The 18,530-nt window shown below is 42.0% G+C and overlaps 1 protein-coding gene across 1 annotated transcript; it reads right to left on the reverse strand.

Moving 5' to 3' along the window:
- Positions 1-360: 360 nt before the first annotated feature.
- LOC115820560 (chymase-like) lies at positions 361-3,583 on the reverse strand. The gene is made up of 5 exons (XM_030784180.1): positions 3,506-3,583; positions 2,588-2,753; positions 2,010-2,139; positions 613-840; positions 361-510 (listed from the first exon to the last, which is right to left on the reverse strand). Exons 1-5 carry the CDS (start codon positions 3,558-3,560, stop codon positions 361-363), a joined length of 729 nt encoding a protein of 242 aa, XP_030640040.1. The 5' UTR covers positions 3,561-3,583.
- Positions 3,584-18,530: the final 14,947 nt, after the last annotated feature.

Here is an 18,530-nt window from a genome sequence, read left to right on the forward strand (position 1 = left end):
CATTTTCAACCCCTTCTGTAGACCACATGTCTAATTATAATTACTATTATTATTATTATTATTATCATCATTATTATTATTATTATTATTATTATTATTCTTTAGACCACATGTGGGTGACATGGCTTCAGTATAACCAGAGACACATTCACACAGCGGTTGTCAAAGTCACGTTTCACTACACCAGCACACAGAAGACTAGTTTTACACAGTGTCATTCCCTCAGGCTTAAAAGACCAAAAGTCAAAAAACTTTGTGTATACATACAGAGCACACAAATGATCAGTTTTGCAGTATGGCTTTAATGAACGACATACTGGAGCCCAAACTCTCACTTCTCTCTGGATACGAGCTGCAGGACTAGCAGCTCATGACCTTGTGGATCCAGGGCAGGTAGCGTTCAATTCGGACATATTTAAAGATGTAGCCGTCCTCTGTAGAGCTAATACCAAGAGAAGACACTATCCCGTGAGCCTCGTCCCCACAGACCAGTGGACCACCAGAATCTCCCTACACACACAAAAAACACATCAGCTTCTGCACAGGCAATGATTGCTAGACTATTCCAGTCATTAACGTGTTGTGATGTGAACACTGATGAGATGCACTTGCCTTCCCGGGGCCCTCCAGTCCTTCAGTGCAGATGTACTCAGGAGATGTGCATTCTCTGGAGTCAGAGAGATTAACCCTGAGCTCTCTCAGAACATCAGATTTGTGTTTCTGGGCAAAGTCCTGACAACCCCAACCAACAACCAGACATTGGTGTGGGATGGTTTCATTCTTTGTCTTAGGCAGAGCAATGGGCTTCACTTTCTCACTCAGCCTAACGTTGGTCTTCAGCTGAGAGAGAAGATTCAGATTGAACATTAGGACCAGTAAAGACTTTTTACTGGTAGGAGCAGTAAGTTTTATCTCAAATCTCTTCTTTTGTGGGGGTCATGAATATTTGGTTCATCGTCGCTGTAGTCTAAGGACTGAGGAGAATTTGTTTACAATTTCAGTTCAATTCAGCTGAAGATACTGATTTTATCTTGGCTCAACTTCATTTCAGTTTGATTCAGTTCAACCAAACAATTTGAAATTCAAGTGGAAATTAGGCAGACCACGGAAAAATAATTTAGAGTTGATTTTGAATAACAGGATGTTTAGCTGAATTCCATTTAGTTCAGTTTCACTTTGTGAGGTGCGTGCACAGAGCCCACACTTGAAGCTCATTTACGTTATCTGGAGTGTGTGAGTGTATGCTTTCCATAATGTTAAACGAATAAGACTATTTTATTAAATAGCACACAGTTTCCTATCATCCATATTGTATCGACCAAGCTAACAGCTGATTTACCTGGCAATGAGTCTTTAGCAAAGTAACGTAGAGTTTAGCATAGTTACACAGTGTGCTTTGCTGGAGTACCTTTGTGTTTTTTTTTGTTCGCTCATTGTGATACTGTTGTTGTTGTTGTTGTCATTGTTGTTTTAACAGTGTGGTGTATTCAGAAATGTTTGTGCTCACGCACGTTGCATTTTCCCTTGTAGTCGTCGAGATAGAGTTAGCCTTGTGGTGAATTGTATCTGTCAAATTCAGTAGTTTCCTTGTCATAAACAATTGAATTTTCCTTGTCTGAATTTTAAGTCATTACCATATGTTCAGCAATGGCAGATTGTACCTTTCTTGCTTGGGGAATTTCATCTGATATTGTATAATTCTATAATCCTATAATTCTATAATCCTATAATTCTATGACCCTATAATTCTATAATCCTATAATTCTATAATCCTGTAATCCTATAATTCTATAATCCTATAATTCTATTCCAAGTCTATGTTGTGCGGACCGACATCATTACAGTTCCAGTTCCACAACTGACCTCAACTGTAGTGTGTAGTGTGTCCATTTTATGTCCTTGTTTGGACATTTGGACAACTTTTACCATGTGTTATAAAATTATTGGTATAAAGTAATAGAGGTCCACGTGCAGAGTCAGTGCCGAGTTTGATGATTTAGGAATTTTACCTTCAGCAGCATAATGTCGTTGTCCAAGGTGCTGTTGTCATACTCAGGATGTGGGATTGTTGTCACATCCATTCCGTCATCCCAGACTTTTTGGGATGCACGGTGAAGACCCACAAATGCCCTCATAAAGCTGAAAGAAATACGACGCATGTGAGAGGAGAGGCACTGTACAGTCCACAGTCACATTATACAAGTCACAGTTACTGTGTTCCAGAAAAGATCCTGAACCTACACTGACACACAGATTATTCCAATCTGTGTGTAACTGTCGTTTTCTTACGTAATTGATGAAACTGCATGTCAAGTCCTCCAGGTTTCATATGGGATAAACTTACGAACATATATACATTCATATAGACATTATTATATCTGTAATAACTACTCTTATTTATCAGTAGTTTATTTCACAACACTTTTGTGAAAATGCATTATTATTTTTACTACACAAAAAACTATGAATGAAATAGGGGATTTGAAGAATAAAACTGAAAAAAGGTCAAAAGCACAACAATTAGTTGTTATAAAACTACAACAATTATGATCAGTTCATCTCTTCATTAAGACTCCAAGGAACTCACTCATTCTGGCAGTGGGCTGCAGACAGCACAAAGTCCTCTCTAACCAGGACGCCATCACAGGTCTTGGGTATGAAATTGGCGTTGAATGAGTACAAAAGGACCATGTAGGGCCGACTGTGGGGAACAGCCTCGTTTCCTCCGATTATTCCAAAATGTGCAGCGTGGCCTAAACACCAAGCATCCACAGTCACATCAGATTCACACTCAACTACAGTCCCCTGAACCTTGAGTCCGACGAGCTCTCACGACAACTCAGACAGGGTTTTACATCGAGAAAAGCACAAGGACGGACACGGTTGTTATGTTTGCTTTTTTTTTTCCTACTTCCAATGAACAGACTAATGTCAGCGGCCCAGACAATACGCAGTGCTATTCATTGATCTCTCTGGGTGATGATGATGGAGGCTGCTTTAAAGCTTCTGGTTGTTTTTACTTAATTTTTGCCAGTTCATTTAAATCCAAGGCCATAAATATTAACCTAGCCGTGTCCTCTTTCTGATTTCATCACTAACCTTGACCTCAGACTAAAATCTGTCTGACCCTTTGACTCCAGTGTTTGCTCACAACTGTCTGCCCTGTTCGTTTACCAACTCCTCTAATGTTGTCAGGGTTGTCACAATTTCACGGACTGTATTAATTGGAAAACAATTAATCTCTCACAGATTGCATTCAAATCCATTTACAACATATTTTTTGAAAAATCAAATACCATTCATCTCTCTTTAATTTTGCTACTTCCTGAAAAATGCAATCATTTCTTTTTGTTTAGTATAATCAAATAGCCCATTTTAGCATATTATATCAATAAAAAACAAACAGAACGTGGATATTCTGTCCGTAAATAAGATAAACCATAGTCCTACAGCGTGCTTTACAGGCCTGAGTGAAGTGAAAGCTAATTCCACAGGTGGTATCTACCCAGTGTGCTGAAGAGCAGAAGTGGTAGAAAACGTTGGATCAGCAGGAAGCCCATGTTGCACCTGGTTCAGGGTCACGCTCAGACTCAGAGTGCCGAGGGCTGACTGCACGCTGCCTCTTGAAGGGTGCCGAGCAGGAAGGGTTCGGTCGAGACTTCCTTCAATGCTTATCTGCAAACGAGTTCCTTTAAGTTCCTCTTGGGTTTGGTTGCGAGAGTTAGCGGAGGGAAGGTGCTGATCTGAGATCTGTATGTATGGTTAAGTCCCTGGTGAAGCTGACACCTGAAAACATGTTGTCTGAAATTTGTGCAATGCTTGTGCTACAGAGAGACTAACCAAAAACGGGGGTAACTGTTTATCTGAGACTGAAAGGCAAATACACTCTAAACCACCCCCCCCCCCCCCCCCCCCCCCCCCAGCAGCACCACGTCTTCTTTAAGTACCTCACTGCAAGTCGTTACAGAGTGGTTCTTGTAAACTGCTATTTTTAAAGTGTGTGACCAGAAGGGGGCAGTGCAGCTGAATTCACTGGTGCATCACTTAGCATAAATCAGGCTCTGTAACGGTCTATGATGCAAATGCACTGTGGACATAATTTATTGCTTTAAGCATCTGTAGGAAGGACAGACAGTCCTCAAAGTCCTGAGAATTGCTATATATTTTTTTCCTCTCATGTCTTTCACAGGACTGTTTTTCTCTGTCTTTTTGTTGTTCTGGTATAACGGTAATTCAACACAGCACAGTCAAGAGAAAGTCCATAAAACCAGATTTTTGTTTTTAAATGGTCCCTTTCATCCATTGCTGTTTGACCAGTGGAGCTGATATGAAAGATATGAAGCAATAAATTAAAATATATGGTGATGTGATGTGATGATAAACGGGATTAATAAGCAAAGGAGAATTTTCTCTCATGTTTTCTGTTTCCCTCATCATCATTTTCTGTCATATTTCTCTGAAAACAGCAGAGGAACTTTCTGAATATATTTATTCATTTCTTTGTTTGTTTGTGTGTGTGTGTGCCAATTTAAAAAATTTGCCACAAAGACACACTATTTTTCTAACAGAGACAGCCAGTGTGACTGAGGGAATTCCAGGAGCTAAACAACGATCTGGCTTCCCTGACCAGTCTTATTAACCGTGATAAACATCCTTCCATTCTGTTTCTCTGTCCTTCTTTCTGACTTTCTTACGCCTACAACCCCTTTCAGTATACACTGTGTTTTTCCCTCAGAAATATCTGCTTCAGTCTCATGCATCTCTTATTTCCTCTGCTTCAAGTGTTGTGAGAGTTCTAATGTTTAAATCATACTACAACTGTGAGACATGTCCAGCAGTGTTTTTAGGGTCCTCAGAAACTCTGGCTCTATGTTGCTGTAGACCGCGTCCGTAACTGGAGCAAAGATTTCGCAAGCATTAAGTGTAGGACTGTGAGTGAGTAATGAAATACTTAAAAGCACAGTGAAAGGATCACTCCCATCACTGCTGTGGTTTCACGGTTCCTTTAAGATGTAGTGGTATGTGTTTGCTTTGGTATACAAACGTACACCATGGATGGGCAGCAGCATGACTTGGACCATTAAGGCCCTTCCTCTGTCTAGACAGAAGTATGAGTCCCTCATACCTGAACCACACGCTTTTAGGGTAATTATTTCAAACTGTGTGTAACTGTGTGGGTTTTTGTGTGTGTGTGTGAGGGACAGACACAGAGAGAAGCAACGGGGATTGGGGTAGAAGGCTGGAGCTTGAACAGTAATGGGAAAGCCAGGCAATGGTTTGGAAGGGACTGGACAAAAGGGGGTGGGGGTGGGGGGGAGAGGGGGGGTGTAGATTGAGGACTTTTGCTGGCAGACTGTCGGTTATATTAGGACCGGGGGGGTTGACCACGGGCTGGTTTAGCAATCGACCTGTCGCGAAAGAAGAAGGGACCGTAATGATAGTCGTAAAACATCCCTTCAATCACGCCGCAAATTACATGTTTATTAAGCAGAAAAGAAAAAGGCCAAAGATAAAAGGAGGACAGACTTCTCACTGCGTTGTGCAGGAGAACGCGTATCCTGCCTTCTCTTTCCTACAGGGAGGTCATGGCTTAGTCAGATATATCACTGTCTCTACAAAAGTCACGAAGGTATTCATACCCTAACTGGGGAGGACTCTCTTGATACACCATAAAAAAATGATTTTGGTAAAACCCTTAAAACCCTGATAATTTGTCTCCCTGCTGCATGTCTCTGGGTCTGCAGTTACAGTAAAGGAAAAAATATTTCACAGTCTATACTTGCGCTGCCTGGTGCAGGCAAGAGAATGATGGGCTGCCCCTTCCCAAACTCTTGGTTACTTGGTTACCACACGCTGGCACCACAAGTTCGTCTCAGCCCTTGAATTTGGCTAAGTTGTTCTGTGGCATTGTTTACTGACAAAACAAACAAACAAAAACAAAAAAACACTGAACAAACAAAATGACATGAAGAGTGTCGCAGCACAGAAAAAATGTCTTTATCAGTAACAGTGACGTTAATTAATATGTATTAATTAATATGTACCAGTAACGGTGACGTTAATTAATCTGTATTAATTAATCTGTGTCGGTAATGGTGACATTACTTAGTCTGTATCGGTAATGGTGACACTAAACTACTTTTGTCTAGTCAGCATCCAGATTGTGATCCTTTTCACAGACATGGTCACAGTTAAGCATAGACGAAAGGTCACAGTAATCAAAAGAGCAAAGCATTCATCCCATTCACACCTCACTCTGCCATTCACATTGGTAAGTTGGCTGGCGAGGAGGAGTGTGTGTGGTTTTTGGAGGCTGAGGTCAGACTCTAACTATGGATGCCTTGTCTACAGGCCCACAGACATGGGCAGACACACTCACTGCTGCTCCACTGGGCTCTGAAAAATGGTTTTGCCAAACAGGAGGTCTGGAGGTCTCTTGAGCCAGTGAGAGACGGAGAGCGAGACAGAGAGAGAGAGAGCAAGAGAGAGAGAGAGAGAGAGACAAGAAAGCCTCCTGAGTGGTAGGACTGTGCTGAATGGAGTGGTCTGTTCCCAGACACACAGCACACACGTTCACTAATGCATTAACAAATCGTTTGCTATTGATCACTTTACCATCCCAGCTGAGATGAAAGAACAAACCACAACAGAGACCTGTTTGGTCGAAAACAGGTCTTAATCCTCGTCACAGACACCAGTCCAACATCCTAAACTACAAGAAATAAAAAGAAATTTTCCACTTTTTTCCTTTAACCAACGTCCTCAAAATGCAAGTGCTGACTGACTGGATGGAACATAGATTCAACCCTGTGCTGCACAGAGAAGAAAGCAGCATAAACAGTGTGTTCACTTGAAGAGGTCGTGTTATGTTCATCTGTTTTATTTTGGTCATATTTCTGTGTGTGCCTGACAAGGTTGTCTCATTTCTGCAGCCTTACCAGGACCTCCTCTTCAGGTTGTTTTCCCATAACACAATGGTGTGGCCTTTCCACTGTGTGAAGTGCAGTACGAGTCCCGGCCTACCTCCTCTTCTTCCTCATCTCTGAGATCACTCTATACATGACTTTTCTTTTTCCAGATCTCTGAGACCATTCTAAATATGACTCTTTTTGCATGCTTGGTAACCTAATTGGGTTCACCTTGTTAACAAACAAATTCAGTTTATATAAATCAACATTCTGTTTTTCTCTCAAATTGGAAACAGAAACACGTGAATGTGGTATGTGTGTGTGTGTGTGTGTATATGTGTGTTCGTGAGTGTGTGAAAAAAAGACAGCCAACTAATTTAGCTTCAGACTTACTGGACTGATTGAGGTCCATTCGATCCATATCTGTGTGAAATATTAATATGCCATAAACATGTTCACCCTGCTTTTGCAGCTGGGGACTGACTACACCACAGCCAGATGGTGGCAGAATTCCTGAAGGCATTGAGTCAATGGAAAACCACAACCCAGATGCTCTTGCATTCCCGCTTCTTTCGTCTGAATGTTCCTCATGATGGATTGCAGCACTGGACTGTTTTTGTCACTCATGCAGTAACCACTCAGTAATCTTAATTATTGTCTTAATATGTAACAGTGTAACCTGTTGATTACAAGATGTAACAGTTAGAAACCCTCTGTGTTGAGCTAACGGCAAAAACAATGTGAGTTTGACAAGAGCTGTCGCGTACAGAAAAATCAGTATTGTGCAAATACCTCTCAGTCACTATCTTCATGGTTATTGATGAAGGGAATTATGCAGGGCGAAATATTTTCACCCCTTTTGCCAAACGCATGTCCTCTCTACGAACTGACACAAAACAGAAACGTCCTGCATCGCATGAGATGTCAGTCTCTCGCTGAAGATTTCCACAGCAGTAGAGAAAGCACGTTTTGTGGTTGGCAAGCTTGTCTGACAGCTCTGACTTAAACAATCAACTCCAAAAAACAAAACAAAACAACAGCAAAAAAAACCCAAAAAAAAAACCCGGTTAAATATAGATTAGAGGGAAAAAACACATAATCCAAAACCAGTGACAGAGGGAGCCTTTGAGTGACAGATGATTAAAGAGACCGTCTACAGAGGGTCTGTTTTTTCCCCCATCTCCAAAAACAAACCCTGTCACCCTGTCTCCTCAGAAGCTCCTTCATTCCCTTACGCTTTTAAAACATTCACATATTACCTGAAATAAACGAAATTAATGTGCTGGCAGTGAATAAAATGTCGAGTAATATTAGCTCTGTCCTTACATTGTTAACAAAAAAGTTATTTTATGAAGTCATGGATATACCAAAATCTGTGGAAATCATGATGTTAAACAAAAGAACGGTCTGCAAATTAGTATCTTGTCGACCAAATGTGGTCGGTGATGGACACAAGGATCATTGACATCGAAAGGCTACCAATTATGTCAGACTTCTGGATATTTTGGCTTTGCATTTTGATCCACTACACATATGGTTTCTATCCACTTCAAAACACAGCACATATATTTAAATATATCAGGTTTTGACCCTAATAACAGGTTGTGGAAAATTTTGCAATTATAATTCGCTTCCTGCTCCACCGACTGCTGTATCAGCAGATTTCAGAGGTGATTTTAAGCATGACCTTATCTGCTCACACAATCTGACATCACACCCCCAAAAATAACGGCATACGCAAGAGAAAAAAAAAAATCCCCAACTCTTTGAATGACAAAGTTGCCGAAGACAAAACTAGTGCTTGTCTCTTCCCTCAGAGTGCTGTGGTTGAGAAGCAGCATAGACACGTATGCTGCACTGACACACTGCAGGAGATTAGATAAGAGCTGTAGTCGTCAGGTTCGTTGACAGTGCACACGTTTTGCTTTGTCTGCTGTCTCTGAGCAGATAAGTTCAGAGATCACCTTAACCTTAGGGTCCCTCCTCAGACAGAAATACACACAACTGACACTGTGGTCTTGTTAGAGAACACCTCGAGCCCATGTGTCATTTGACGAAAGGCCTTTGCGTGCATACATGCCACATGTCTACAGATCTGTGGGTCTCAAACCTGAGATGAACATCGTATTAAGACGGCAGAGACATCTGTGTGACAGCTCACTTTGTCAAAACAGATGAAAAAGCTGAGTGGAAGTTTGGAATGGAGTACACCATTGTTTTATTTGCTCCCCTTTAGTCTAGAGCACGGACTCAGTCTAGGGTCGGGGCTTGTAACTGGAGGCGTGAGAATCGAGTCTTGTATTTTTAGCTTGTCTGAAAAGAGACACAGACGCTGGCAGCTACCTCATGCTGTAAGTCGATACCTATATTTGGAATATTTTCCTCATTGTTAGGATGGAGCGGATGATGGTGTCTCCAGATGAGGTTGCGGAGTAAAATGGCTTTGTTGGGTAAAAGATTTATTGGCATGTTTTTTAGAGGAGGTGCAGTAAGGTCTTGTTAGTGAGACGTTAACAGTCACATGAACATAGGAACTGTCTTTGACCAATGATGAACGTGGTAACCCATAACGACTCATTACAAATCAGCTACATGTGTGTGATGGGTTTAGAGAGCTGGAACACATCAAGCAATGTTTTTCTGATCAGCCAAAAATTGGATTTGATGATGGATGCAATTCAAATCACTTTTTATTTCCACAGCCTTCCGTACAACACTTGTCACAAAGCAGCTTGGCAACAGAGATAAGCAATTCTTTTTCCTGCCTTAAAAAAATAATCATCTGTCAAGCAAATATTTATTTAAACCAAATGCAAAAGACAGCCTCCTAACAGGCCAAACCAAAACAAATGTCTTTATATAATTTGATCTTCCTCCACACAAACGACCACCCCCACCTGTGATCTGCCAATTACACATTCAACCTGACAGATACAGAGGATGAGGTGTCTTTGGAAGCCACTCATTAATCAACCTCTATATGAGACCTCTATGGGAGAAAAAAAAAAACAACCTCACTTCAAAGACGGACTTTGGATTTGGGAATGTTTCTTCTCTAACCTCTGGGGATGGAGATGAACCTGAAACTGAGAGCCTCCTCCATATTTGGATGAAAAAAGGCATTCTGAGAATTTGGAAGAAAACAGGCACTCTGGGTATTTGGAGAGGAAAGGCAGATATTTTGGATGTGAGACGCTGATGGTCAGGCCTGAGGATGAAGTGGTTGTGCGAGACAAAAGAGAACAGATCTTCGGAGGGGGCTCAAAGAGAGACCCGCGCCGCTCACTTTTGCCTAATGTGGGGGGAGGGGTTCATGAGGGTGCAGACGGTCTGCGTTGATCATTAAAGACTGGGTACGATGGAGAAACCAGACTCATGCCTTCTGCCGGGAGGCCTGAGACGGGATGGAGAGAACCAGAACGCTCTGTGCTTCATCATGTGTGCTTCACTGGATACATGTCCTTGCGCAAGCTGTGCTCTCCGGCCTGACGAATGTGCACCGTCAGGTCCTGTGCCTCGTTTCTCTGGGAACGATTTGACACAGAACTTCAGATCGAAAAAAGTCCCTTCCCAGATTAAGCTTTTTAACTTCTCCTTGCTGTACTGGAAGCATGTTTCTCACAAACACACGTCCCATATCACCACAAAATGGGCTCACGGAGAGCTGAGCTGACAATGACTTTCCAAGAAGACTCTATGAACAATGAACAAATTTCCTTTTGTTGTTACACAACATCAGATAAACTGGACATCCATTTTAATTTCACAAGAGCACATTTTTCTGCTTTATTTTTGTAGAGTTTCATGTTTTTACAGTCCACTTACCTCTAACCACTGATGGTTAAGTAATACAAAGCTCTTTTTAGCCCTGAGCCAAACCAAGGGGGACACACCAGCCAAGTCTAAGCTCAAGTCTTAAGCACCATCATTCATTTTCAAGAAAATGAACATGTTAAGTATTCTGTTTTATGGAAAAAAACAATAAGATATGAACTTACTCTCACCGTTAAAAAGAAGGCAAGTGCTTGGATCTTGTTTCATTTTTGTTTTTGAGACTGTGTTCTTTAAAGATGATGAATAAATGTGTGTGAATGACTGATGTGGGGGAAGGCAGTGCTCCTGGTCTGAGGACACACAGGAAGCACCGCAGCTCTGAGACCTGGCCGATGACAAGGCCAGGATCTGTTGGCTGTACCTTAAGGAGACAAACTTGTCCACATGGCTAAATTCTTGTCCATTTCCATGTCAGTTCCTCTTCCATGAGGAGAGAATTTGTTTTCATTTTACCTTATTTTACCGTAATTTGACGTTTCTGTCCCATTATGGTGCTGTGAGAAGATCCTGTTTAGTGTGTAGCGTGTATTTGGAGGTCTGTGCGCTGGAGGTGGAGAAAGCGAGTGACTGATGGGGTGTAGGGGTTCAGACAAAAACCTCTCAAGGGTCAGCAGTTTTATGATGAAACGATTTTTTGCTTAGGGGTGATGAGCTTTATGGCCAGATTCTGTATGTGGGAGCAGGGTTACAATGAGGTAATGTTGTGGCTGGACGCTAGTCAGATTCCCTGCCACCGCATTCAGACACAGGCTCATATTCTCTTGCAGTCGGAGGATTCTCATTTATGGGTCTCTTGCCAGAGAACTCCAAACCTCTGGATCCAAAATACAACTGTTGTCCAAACAGAGGGGTTTTGGAGAATCCATTACTTAATATTGCTCTAAAGAGAGATATTGTCTGAGGGTCGTAAAACACATACATTTTTACACAACCGGAGACTTTTCAGTTGGAAATGTGCTTTGGTACCTGGTTTAGGATGTTGTTATTGGTTTATTTTTGAACATTCCCTGACAAACAATACCCTGTTTTGTCGACGTGATTCGTCCCCCAGACGTTCTGGAATGCAAGAACATTCCAAATACGACATTCAAAGGTTTTTTTTCTTTTTCTTTTTGCATGCAGGTGGACAACTAATGCGAGAACCAGTTGTGAGGGAACTAAGACCGCAGCTCGGACTTGCGGATACAAACTTGTCGCTCGATTCTGTGCAGGTATGAGCTGTGTCAGTGGTCTCAGAACTGAGGGACGGGAGCCGTATGTTGAATACAAAGTTTCCATTTGGTAAAACGCCACAGCATTGACAGCAGGGGTGACAGTGCCACTGCTGTGTGTAGGGGTCAGGGCTGCAGAGTGCAGCATGTATCAGTCTTAAGAGAGGTGTGCAACTGCTCCAGTGACAGGAACAAGAATATCAAGTTTAAAGAGGAAGATGCAGTTCCCAGATATGAGATTCTGACAGTGCGGTCGTTGAGCAAGAACAAGCTCTATGTACAGACAGGCAAATATAGGCCTTTGAGTGAGTAGAAAATAAAAACTCAAGAATTTACACCCTGGGTGTCCACCAGAGATAACGCGAATGTAATTCCTATTTTAAGGTCTGACACAAGCGTTTGTGTCAGACCTTTGTGTCAAGTGCATAGGGAATGTTAATCAAAGGTGCATTAAAAATCAATCTACACTTCACCACATGGTTGCTTGCCTGTGCTGATAAATCTTTCACAGTATTAATTCCAAGAAAAGGCCACTATGCGCGAGTGAAATTAGACTACCCAAAGGAAGCGAGTACTTCCTGTACTTCCATACTTGTCCTCTGGGTTTGGACCGCTGCGGTCAAGAACAGGGTCAAAGAGTGAAACACACTGTAAAATAAGCACGCTGGCAGGGACAAGGCGTGTACCTTTCAACGACCTTCACACAGTTTCACTGCGTCTCTGCCCCGAAGGGCATATCGGCCATCACATTTCGCAGTTTACTCAATAACTTTGATAAACATGTGGCCAAAACGCACGGTGTAGAAAGTTATCTGCCTGACTGTGTTATGTGGTCAGAGTGTAAAGTTGATCATTTGTAACTGCGTGGGGACACCCTGCCTCAATTTATCAGAGCTGGTAAATGAATAAATTCTGTGTTGGAATCAGTTCAATACCACTTCAAACTGAGATTACATCAACTTTCTTAGCAACATCAGTTATCTCAGTGTTCCTGTATGTATTTTCTTTTCTTGAAGCAAGTTTAAAAATGAATTTAACATGGTTTCTGATGGAGGATGAGGGTGAGTCAGCGTGTCTGCGAGCCAACCTATCTAAATGAGTTCTGCATCAAGTCAGTCATCGAGATCTTTGCCTTATTTAGTGATCCAACTCAGAGATCTTTCTCTCATTTTGCAATCCAATTCAGAGAAATTCAGTTGTTTTTCTGAGACTTGGGGGGGGAAGTGCGTTTCTGTGCATTATCTGTGTTTATTTGCAGAAGCACTCTTATCAGTCACATCCTCAACTGATACTTTACAGATAAATAAACAAACCTCAGAGTACTCATGCAAACTCATAAAGCTAACCAGCATCACCTCTTTTTGTGGTAACAAAAGTTGGAGGTGCGTGAGAATTTTCAAAAGAAGAAGAAAGAAGAAAAAAAAAAGAAATAGTAATGGCAATAGTAAAAAGTAATAATGGAAAATATATACCCAAACAATTCTAACTTAGGCAAGACACAAGTCCAATTGAAGTGCTGGGCTTGAAGCATGTTTCTCATGATCTGAAAATGAAAAACTGGCCACAGATAAACGGTGAGCGGTGCTCCATCGTCCATGTGCAATGCTGCGGCACGTCTGTGTGTAACTCGTCAGGTCAGGGGATTGTTGTAACGTTTTCGCTGCTGGCAATGATATGCGAGCAATCAAGGCAACGACTCCAATAACTGTGATTAACTTTCCTCCTTCCTCAGCTTTGCTTCCCCTCACACATGGCTCGTCACATGCTGGGTCTATAGAGTTGGCTGTCAACCCTTGGCTCCAGCACGGTCGGTGAGTTCGGGCCTGGCACAAGAGTGTTTGTCGTTCTCCAAGTCCTGTACGTTACCCAGCGAGGGTTGCTAACAATGCTCCTCTTTTAGACCGTAAGAGTTTTCAGGAGGTGAAGTGGGAACTAGATGGGAACTAGGGCCTTGCACAACGGTTCCTGACATTTCTCTTGAGCTGGCTGTAAAGAGTCAAGAGGCCAACAGTTTTAAAATTAACCGAGGGGGGGGGGGGGGGGTGGCCTTCTGTCAGAAATTTACGTGCCCCTTCGCCGACATTCCTTAAAGACAGCCGTATTTTGACATATTCATCAGCCGTGCGAGAGAGAGAGAAAAAAAATTCTGGCACAAGCACCAGAATCAAACATGGAATAAAACAAACACACTGGGACTACTAATGCACACATTTGAGTTCAGCGTAAACCACTTCTCCTCCTAAGATGTGATTAAGATGAACGGGCACCCTGTCCATTACTGTGTGAAGGACAGCCAAACCCAAACTGCTCTGGACTACGTTTGGGCCGGGAGATCCTTCACAGGGGCTGTGTGGGATGGGACCAGGCAAGGATCAGGTCCGCTTTAGTACAGACTATAAACGGTTGGGACAGCTGCCGAATTGTCAGGCAGTACAAATGTCGTTTGACCCTTAAAGCAGTAGACTGGAACAGCTGTAATCCCCCTCAGCGGTCCACTTCTAGATTTCACCTTTCGTGTCTAACTCGTTTCCTCTGCATTTTAATAACGGTAAGAGCCTCGTGGAATGTTAGCTCTTTCAGGGGACCCATCTCCTACCATATTTATTGAAGTAATAATTAAGTTATATGGAAGTTACATAAACATATTAAATAGTTATACATATACTAACAGTTACAGTGTGCTGATATTTGGGATTTGCACCAAACCCATAGCTGTGTGTGTGTTGGTGTATGACTGTGTGTGTGTGTGTTGTTTCTTAACATAGCTGATACAGGCACACTCTTTACAATAAATATATTTTATTATAAATATATTTTAAAAAACAAACAAAACAGAACAACTAAAAAAGAGCTTAACTGTGTTAAGAACAGAATGATATGTTGTCATAGCATCCAGAATGACCAGAGCAGTTTTGAAAGGCACATGAGGAAAAGGAATCCGTGTTTTCTAGTTGTCTGTTCTAAACTTTAACCATATTTGTGTTGATTGGAGAGAGGAGGGGAGGCTTTATCGACTTGTTCGTTTAAAACTTCAAAAAGGAACACCTTGATTGCTTCGGATCAGCGTTAGCTGCATTTTGCCCTCATAAATGAAAGGAAGTCACTAAATCACATGCGTTCACATCAAAGTTTTCACTGGAACACAACCAGCAAGATTCTGTAATCTTATGGGACCACGGACACGGCTTTGTCCTTTCATCCCCAAAGACCAGCCCCTCATATCTAACCTTTGGAACCAACGGCACGGAAAACAAGCTGCATTGTGTCTGGATGTAATTATGAATGCAGTCAGGATGAGTAAAGTATGCAGTGGCGTCTGAACCATGAAAAGGACCTGATCCAGACAGCAGAGGCAGAGACAGGAGGTCACAAAAGGATTTCTGAGAATGGTTCACCATGCTAACCTCCCTTAAGGACATTCATCAGTACACACACACACACACACAAACACTTCTGAACCAATCTAAAAGACGTTTCCACACAAAAAAACCCTGTCACCATCTTTCAGGGCTGGTTCTGAGGACCAGTAGCAGCTGGCTACAATTTTTCACCCTTTATGGGGTAAAAAGTCTGTCAGCAGTTTAGCCGTCAGGTGCAACTTAATGTGGTAGGTAGTGTACTGTTTCTGAATATTATGCTGTAAGGATTCCAGACTCATCAAGAAAAAAAAAGAACCTGTTATAGATCACAGAAGCTGATATAATTGGCACATCAGAAAGCAGTGTTGTGATATGAGAAGTTCAAGTGCTTTTAGACACATCATGGCTTTAATGGTACTCTATGTGAAGAGTGCTAACCCACGAAATGGGCCAATCCTAAATTTGCACTTTCTCAAAGAATGTGCAAGCATCAGCCTGAACTCCAGTCTAAAGAATGGCTGTTACTTCCTGTGAGACAGTACACTCTGTGTAACACAGTTCAAAGCCGGACTTCTGTTTCCTGCTGAATTCCCTCCACGTTTCACTCATGTCTGGCTGAAGCAGAAAGCCACAGAGAGGATCGATGGATTCCTCTGTAACTCTTTCACTGCAGCAGGTATGTTCAGCACTCACCCTGTTTACAGCCCAGATGAGACTTCAGATCCAAGACACGTATGGGTCTTTTTAATTAATTTCACCTGGTGAACCTTGACCACCATGGCAAAAAGAAACAAGAAAATCTCCGAGTGGATCATGCCTTTTCCATGATTTCACAGATCGAGATGGCCTTGTGACTGCATTAACATAAATCACACACTGCAGAGAGCAGGTACTTCTGAGCTGGCCCGTGAGTTAGGAGACCACTGGGGGCGAGTGCCTCTAGCAGCATATGGACGTCTGAGATGGATGTGTCAACATGGACCATGCTGGCGTAAAGTAATATTGTGTCTGAGCCTCCATGTTGTGTAATGAAGAGCGCTGGTTCCAGCAGAGGCCACATTATGTCAACAGTTGCTCTGTAAACCTGGCCATTCATATCTGCATGTCAGACCACTGTCTGGGTTTCTCATCTCCCGGCCTGATAAATTGTAATTTGTTGCTCAGGAAAGGAGGAGGAAGGGGGGGGGGGGGGGGGGGGGGCTGAGAGAGATTTGACACTCAGTCCAGAACTCATTCCAAAGTTCTGCTCTGGCATGCAGTCATCAGAGATGTCATAATCGTTCCACAGCATGCATAAGCTGTTCCAATGAAAAACAATGCATCGTGTGTGACAGACATCGCGTAAGAAAAATCAGTCTCAAAGCAAACTCAGGTCGTAAATCTCAAGCTTTGAATGTTCCCAGTGTTCCATTTTATGTTTTTATGTTTTAAGAACTTGCCTGACCACTACACAACAATCAGCATGTTACAGAGAACATCTCACATATTGGAAAATGTCCTCCATGCTGCGCCTGACAGATTGTGTATAATAAAAAATAACTAATAATGCAATTAGCCAGTCAGACAAGGGTGCTGAATTTAACTCAGCTCAAGAGAGCTTTGAGGTGGAGGCCCTGTGCCAAAGACTTTATACTGGGGGAAAGACAAGGCACTTTGACTGAACTACTAAAAAGTATCCTGAAACTTCTACAGGTTTTACTTCTGTGTCACACAAAGGCTTATACTGTCGCTTGATTTACCCATAAATGTGGCTTTAGTTGACACAGAAAAAGAAAGAAAAACAAGCTTAAACTTGCCTATAATGGACTATCTTTGCATCACACAAAATCTGAAGTTGCTAATAAACAGAGTGAGTGTGTGGGGTTGTGAGGTTTGGCCGGCCAGTGACTGACTGGAAGCATTGCACTGAACAGAACACTGTCCAGCTGATGGTCTGTAGTGCCTGTTTTAATGGGAACAGCTGTTTCTCAGTATAATAATGCACATTATATAAAGTAATTCACAGCTCCCAAAGACATTAGAGTTGCAATGCTTGCGTCTTTTTTTTCCCCAAAACATCTCAACATCTCAAAACCACAGGAGCAGAAAACGGGGCTTCTTCACTGCAAACTGCATACACGAACACCATCAATCCATCCTCCAGAGGTAATGGTGTTCTATGCCAATATTGTGACTTCTCTCAGTCAAAATATTAAATAATATCTCTATAGAAGTTATTTCCCACTTATTACTCATTGACATATTCGAAAAGGAGGCAAGAAGCTCCAATGAAAGTACACAATGACGTGGTTTTGTTTGTGTACCACACAGCTGTCCTCTGAGTGCATCTCAGATAGCCTGGACTACGTGATACGATACTTTAAACAGACCCCTTGTGTAATTTTCTCACATGAAATCCATCCAAAATCTGAACAATAAATAATGACATACTGCTGTCCAAGTGCTATTCAGGAAGGTCAAATTAAGTGGCATTATGATGTGGATTAACTCTGTTCTTTGCCAAGCATGGAAAAACACATCATAGCCAGACCTCCTGCTTGCCAAAGATCCAGGTTCTTGGCAGACCAGTTTTAAGTGATGGCATTTGTGGTGAAAACTGACTAAAATCAAGAGAGTTGACTATAATAAGTTCTATAACTGATAATTAACTAAATTGCAGTGTTTAAAAGATGATTAAATATTTTGATGTCTGCTAGAGTTGCCTAGAAGCCACTATTCCAAAGTTTGTCCTTAGATGTGTCCTCTTACCCGACTATGAATTAGAACCAAAACATTCACTTTACGTGCCTTCAAAACTATTTTACATCAATGTCAATCAAAACTGCTTGAAAAAGAATATTCCATGTCAGTACAGGCTCATTCTATCTTGGAAACAGGGCAGCAAAAGAATTTTTTATTTTAACAAATGTCCAGATGTGAGTCACACAAATTTGGAAACGGACATAAATCTCTACATCTCTCTGCTCATTAAACAGAGGACCTTTACCAACTAGAGCTGCCACGTACGGTACTGTGGGCAATACTTTGAATTATTTTCAGCGAAACTATCACGTTAAGGCAGCTCAGAGTGTTGTAGCTGCTTGACTGCATCCCATCAACATATTCCGCACAGCGGCCAGCTGGCATGCATCCTGCCCTTGAGCCTGGGTAAACCAAGCCTTGCGTTAGCTGGATAGCTGTGTTGCTAAATGACATTAGCATGTTATTCAGCTCAATCT

The sequence above is a fragment of the Chanos chanos genome, chromosome 9 (assembly GCF_902362185.1).
Source record: "Chanos chanos chromosome 9, fChaCha1.1, whole genome shotgun sequence".
Classification (NCBI taxonomy): Eukaryota; Metazoa; Chordata; class Actinopteri; order Gonorynchiformes; family Chanidae; genus Chanos; species Chanos chanos.

Excerpts from the sequence above, each read along its gene's own strand:
- LOC115820560 (XM_030784180.1), bottom strand. The coding sequence starts at position 3,560 with ATGGGCTTCCTGCTGATCCAACGTTTTCTACCACTTCTGCTCTTCAGC. Across the intron at positions 2,754-3,505 it reads TCTGCTCTTCAGCACACTGG|GCCACGCTGCACATTTTGGA; the intron begins GTAGATACCACC and ends CTTGGTGTTTAG. Across the intron at positions 841-2,009 it reads ACGACATTATGCTGCTGAAG|CTGAAGACCAACGTTAGGCT; the intron begins GTAAAATTCCTA and ends CTTCTCTCTCAG.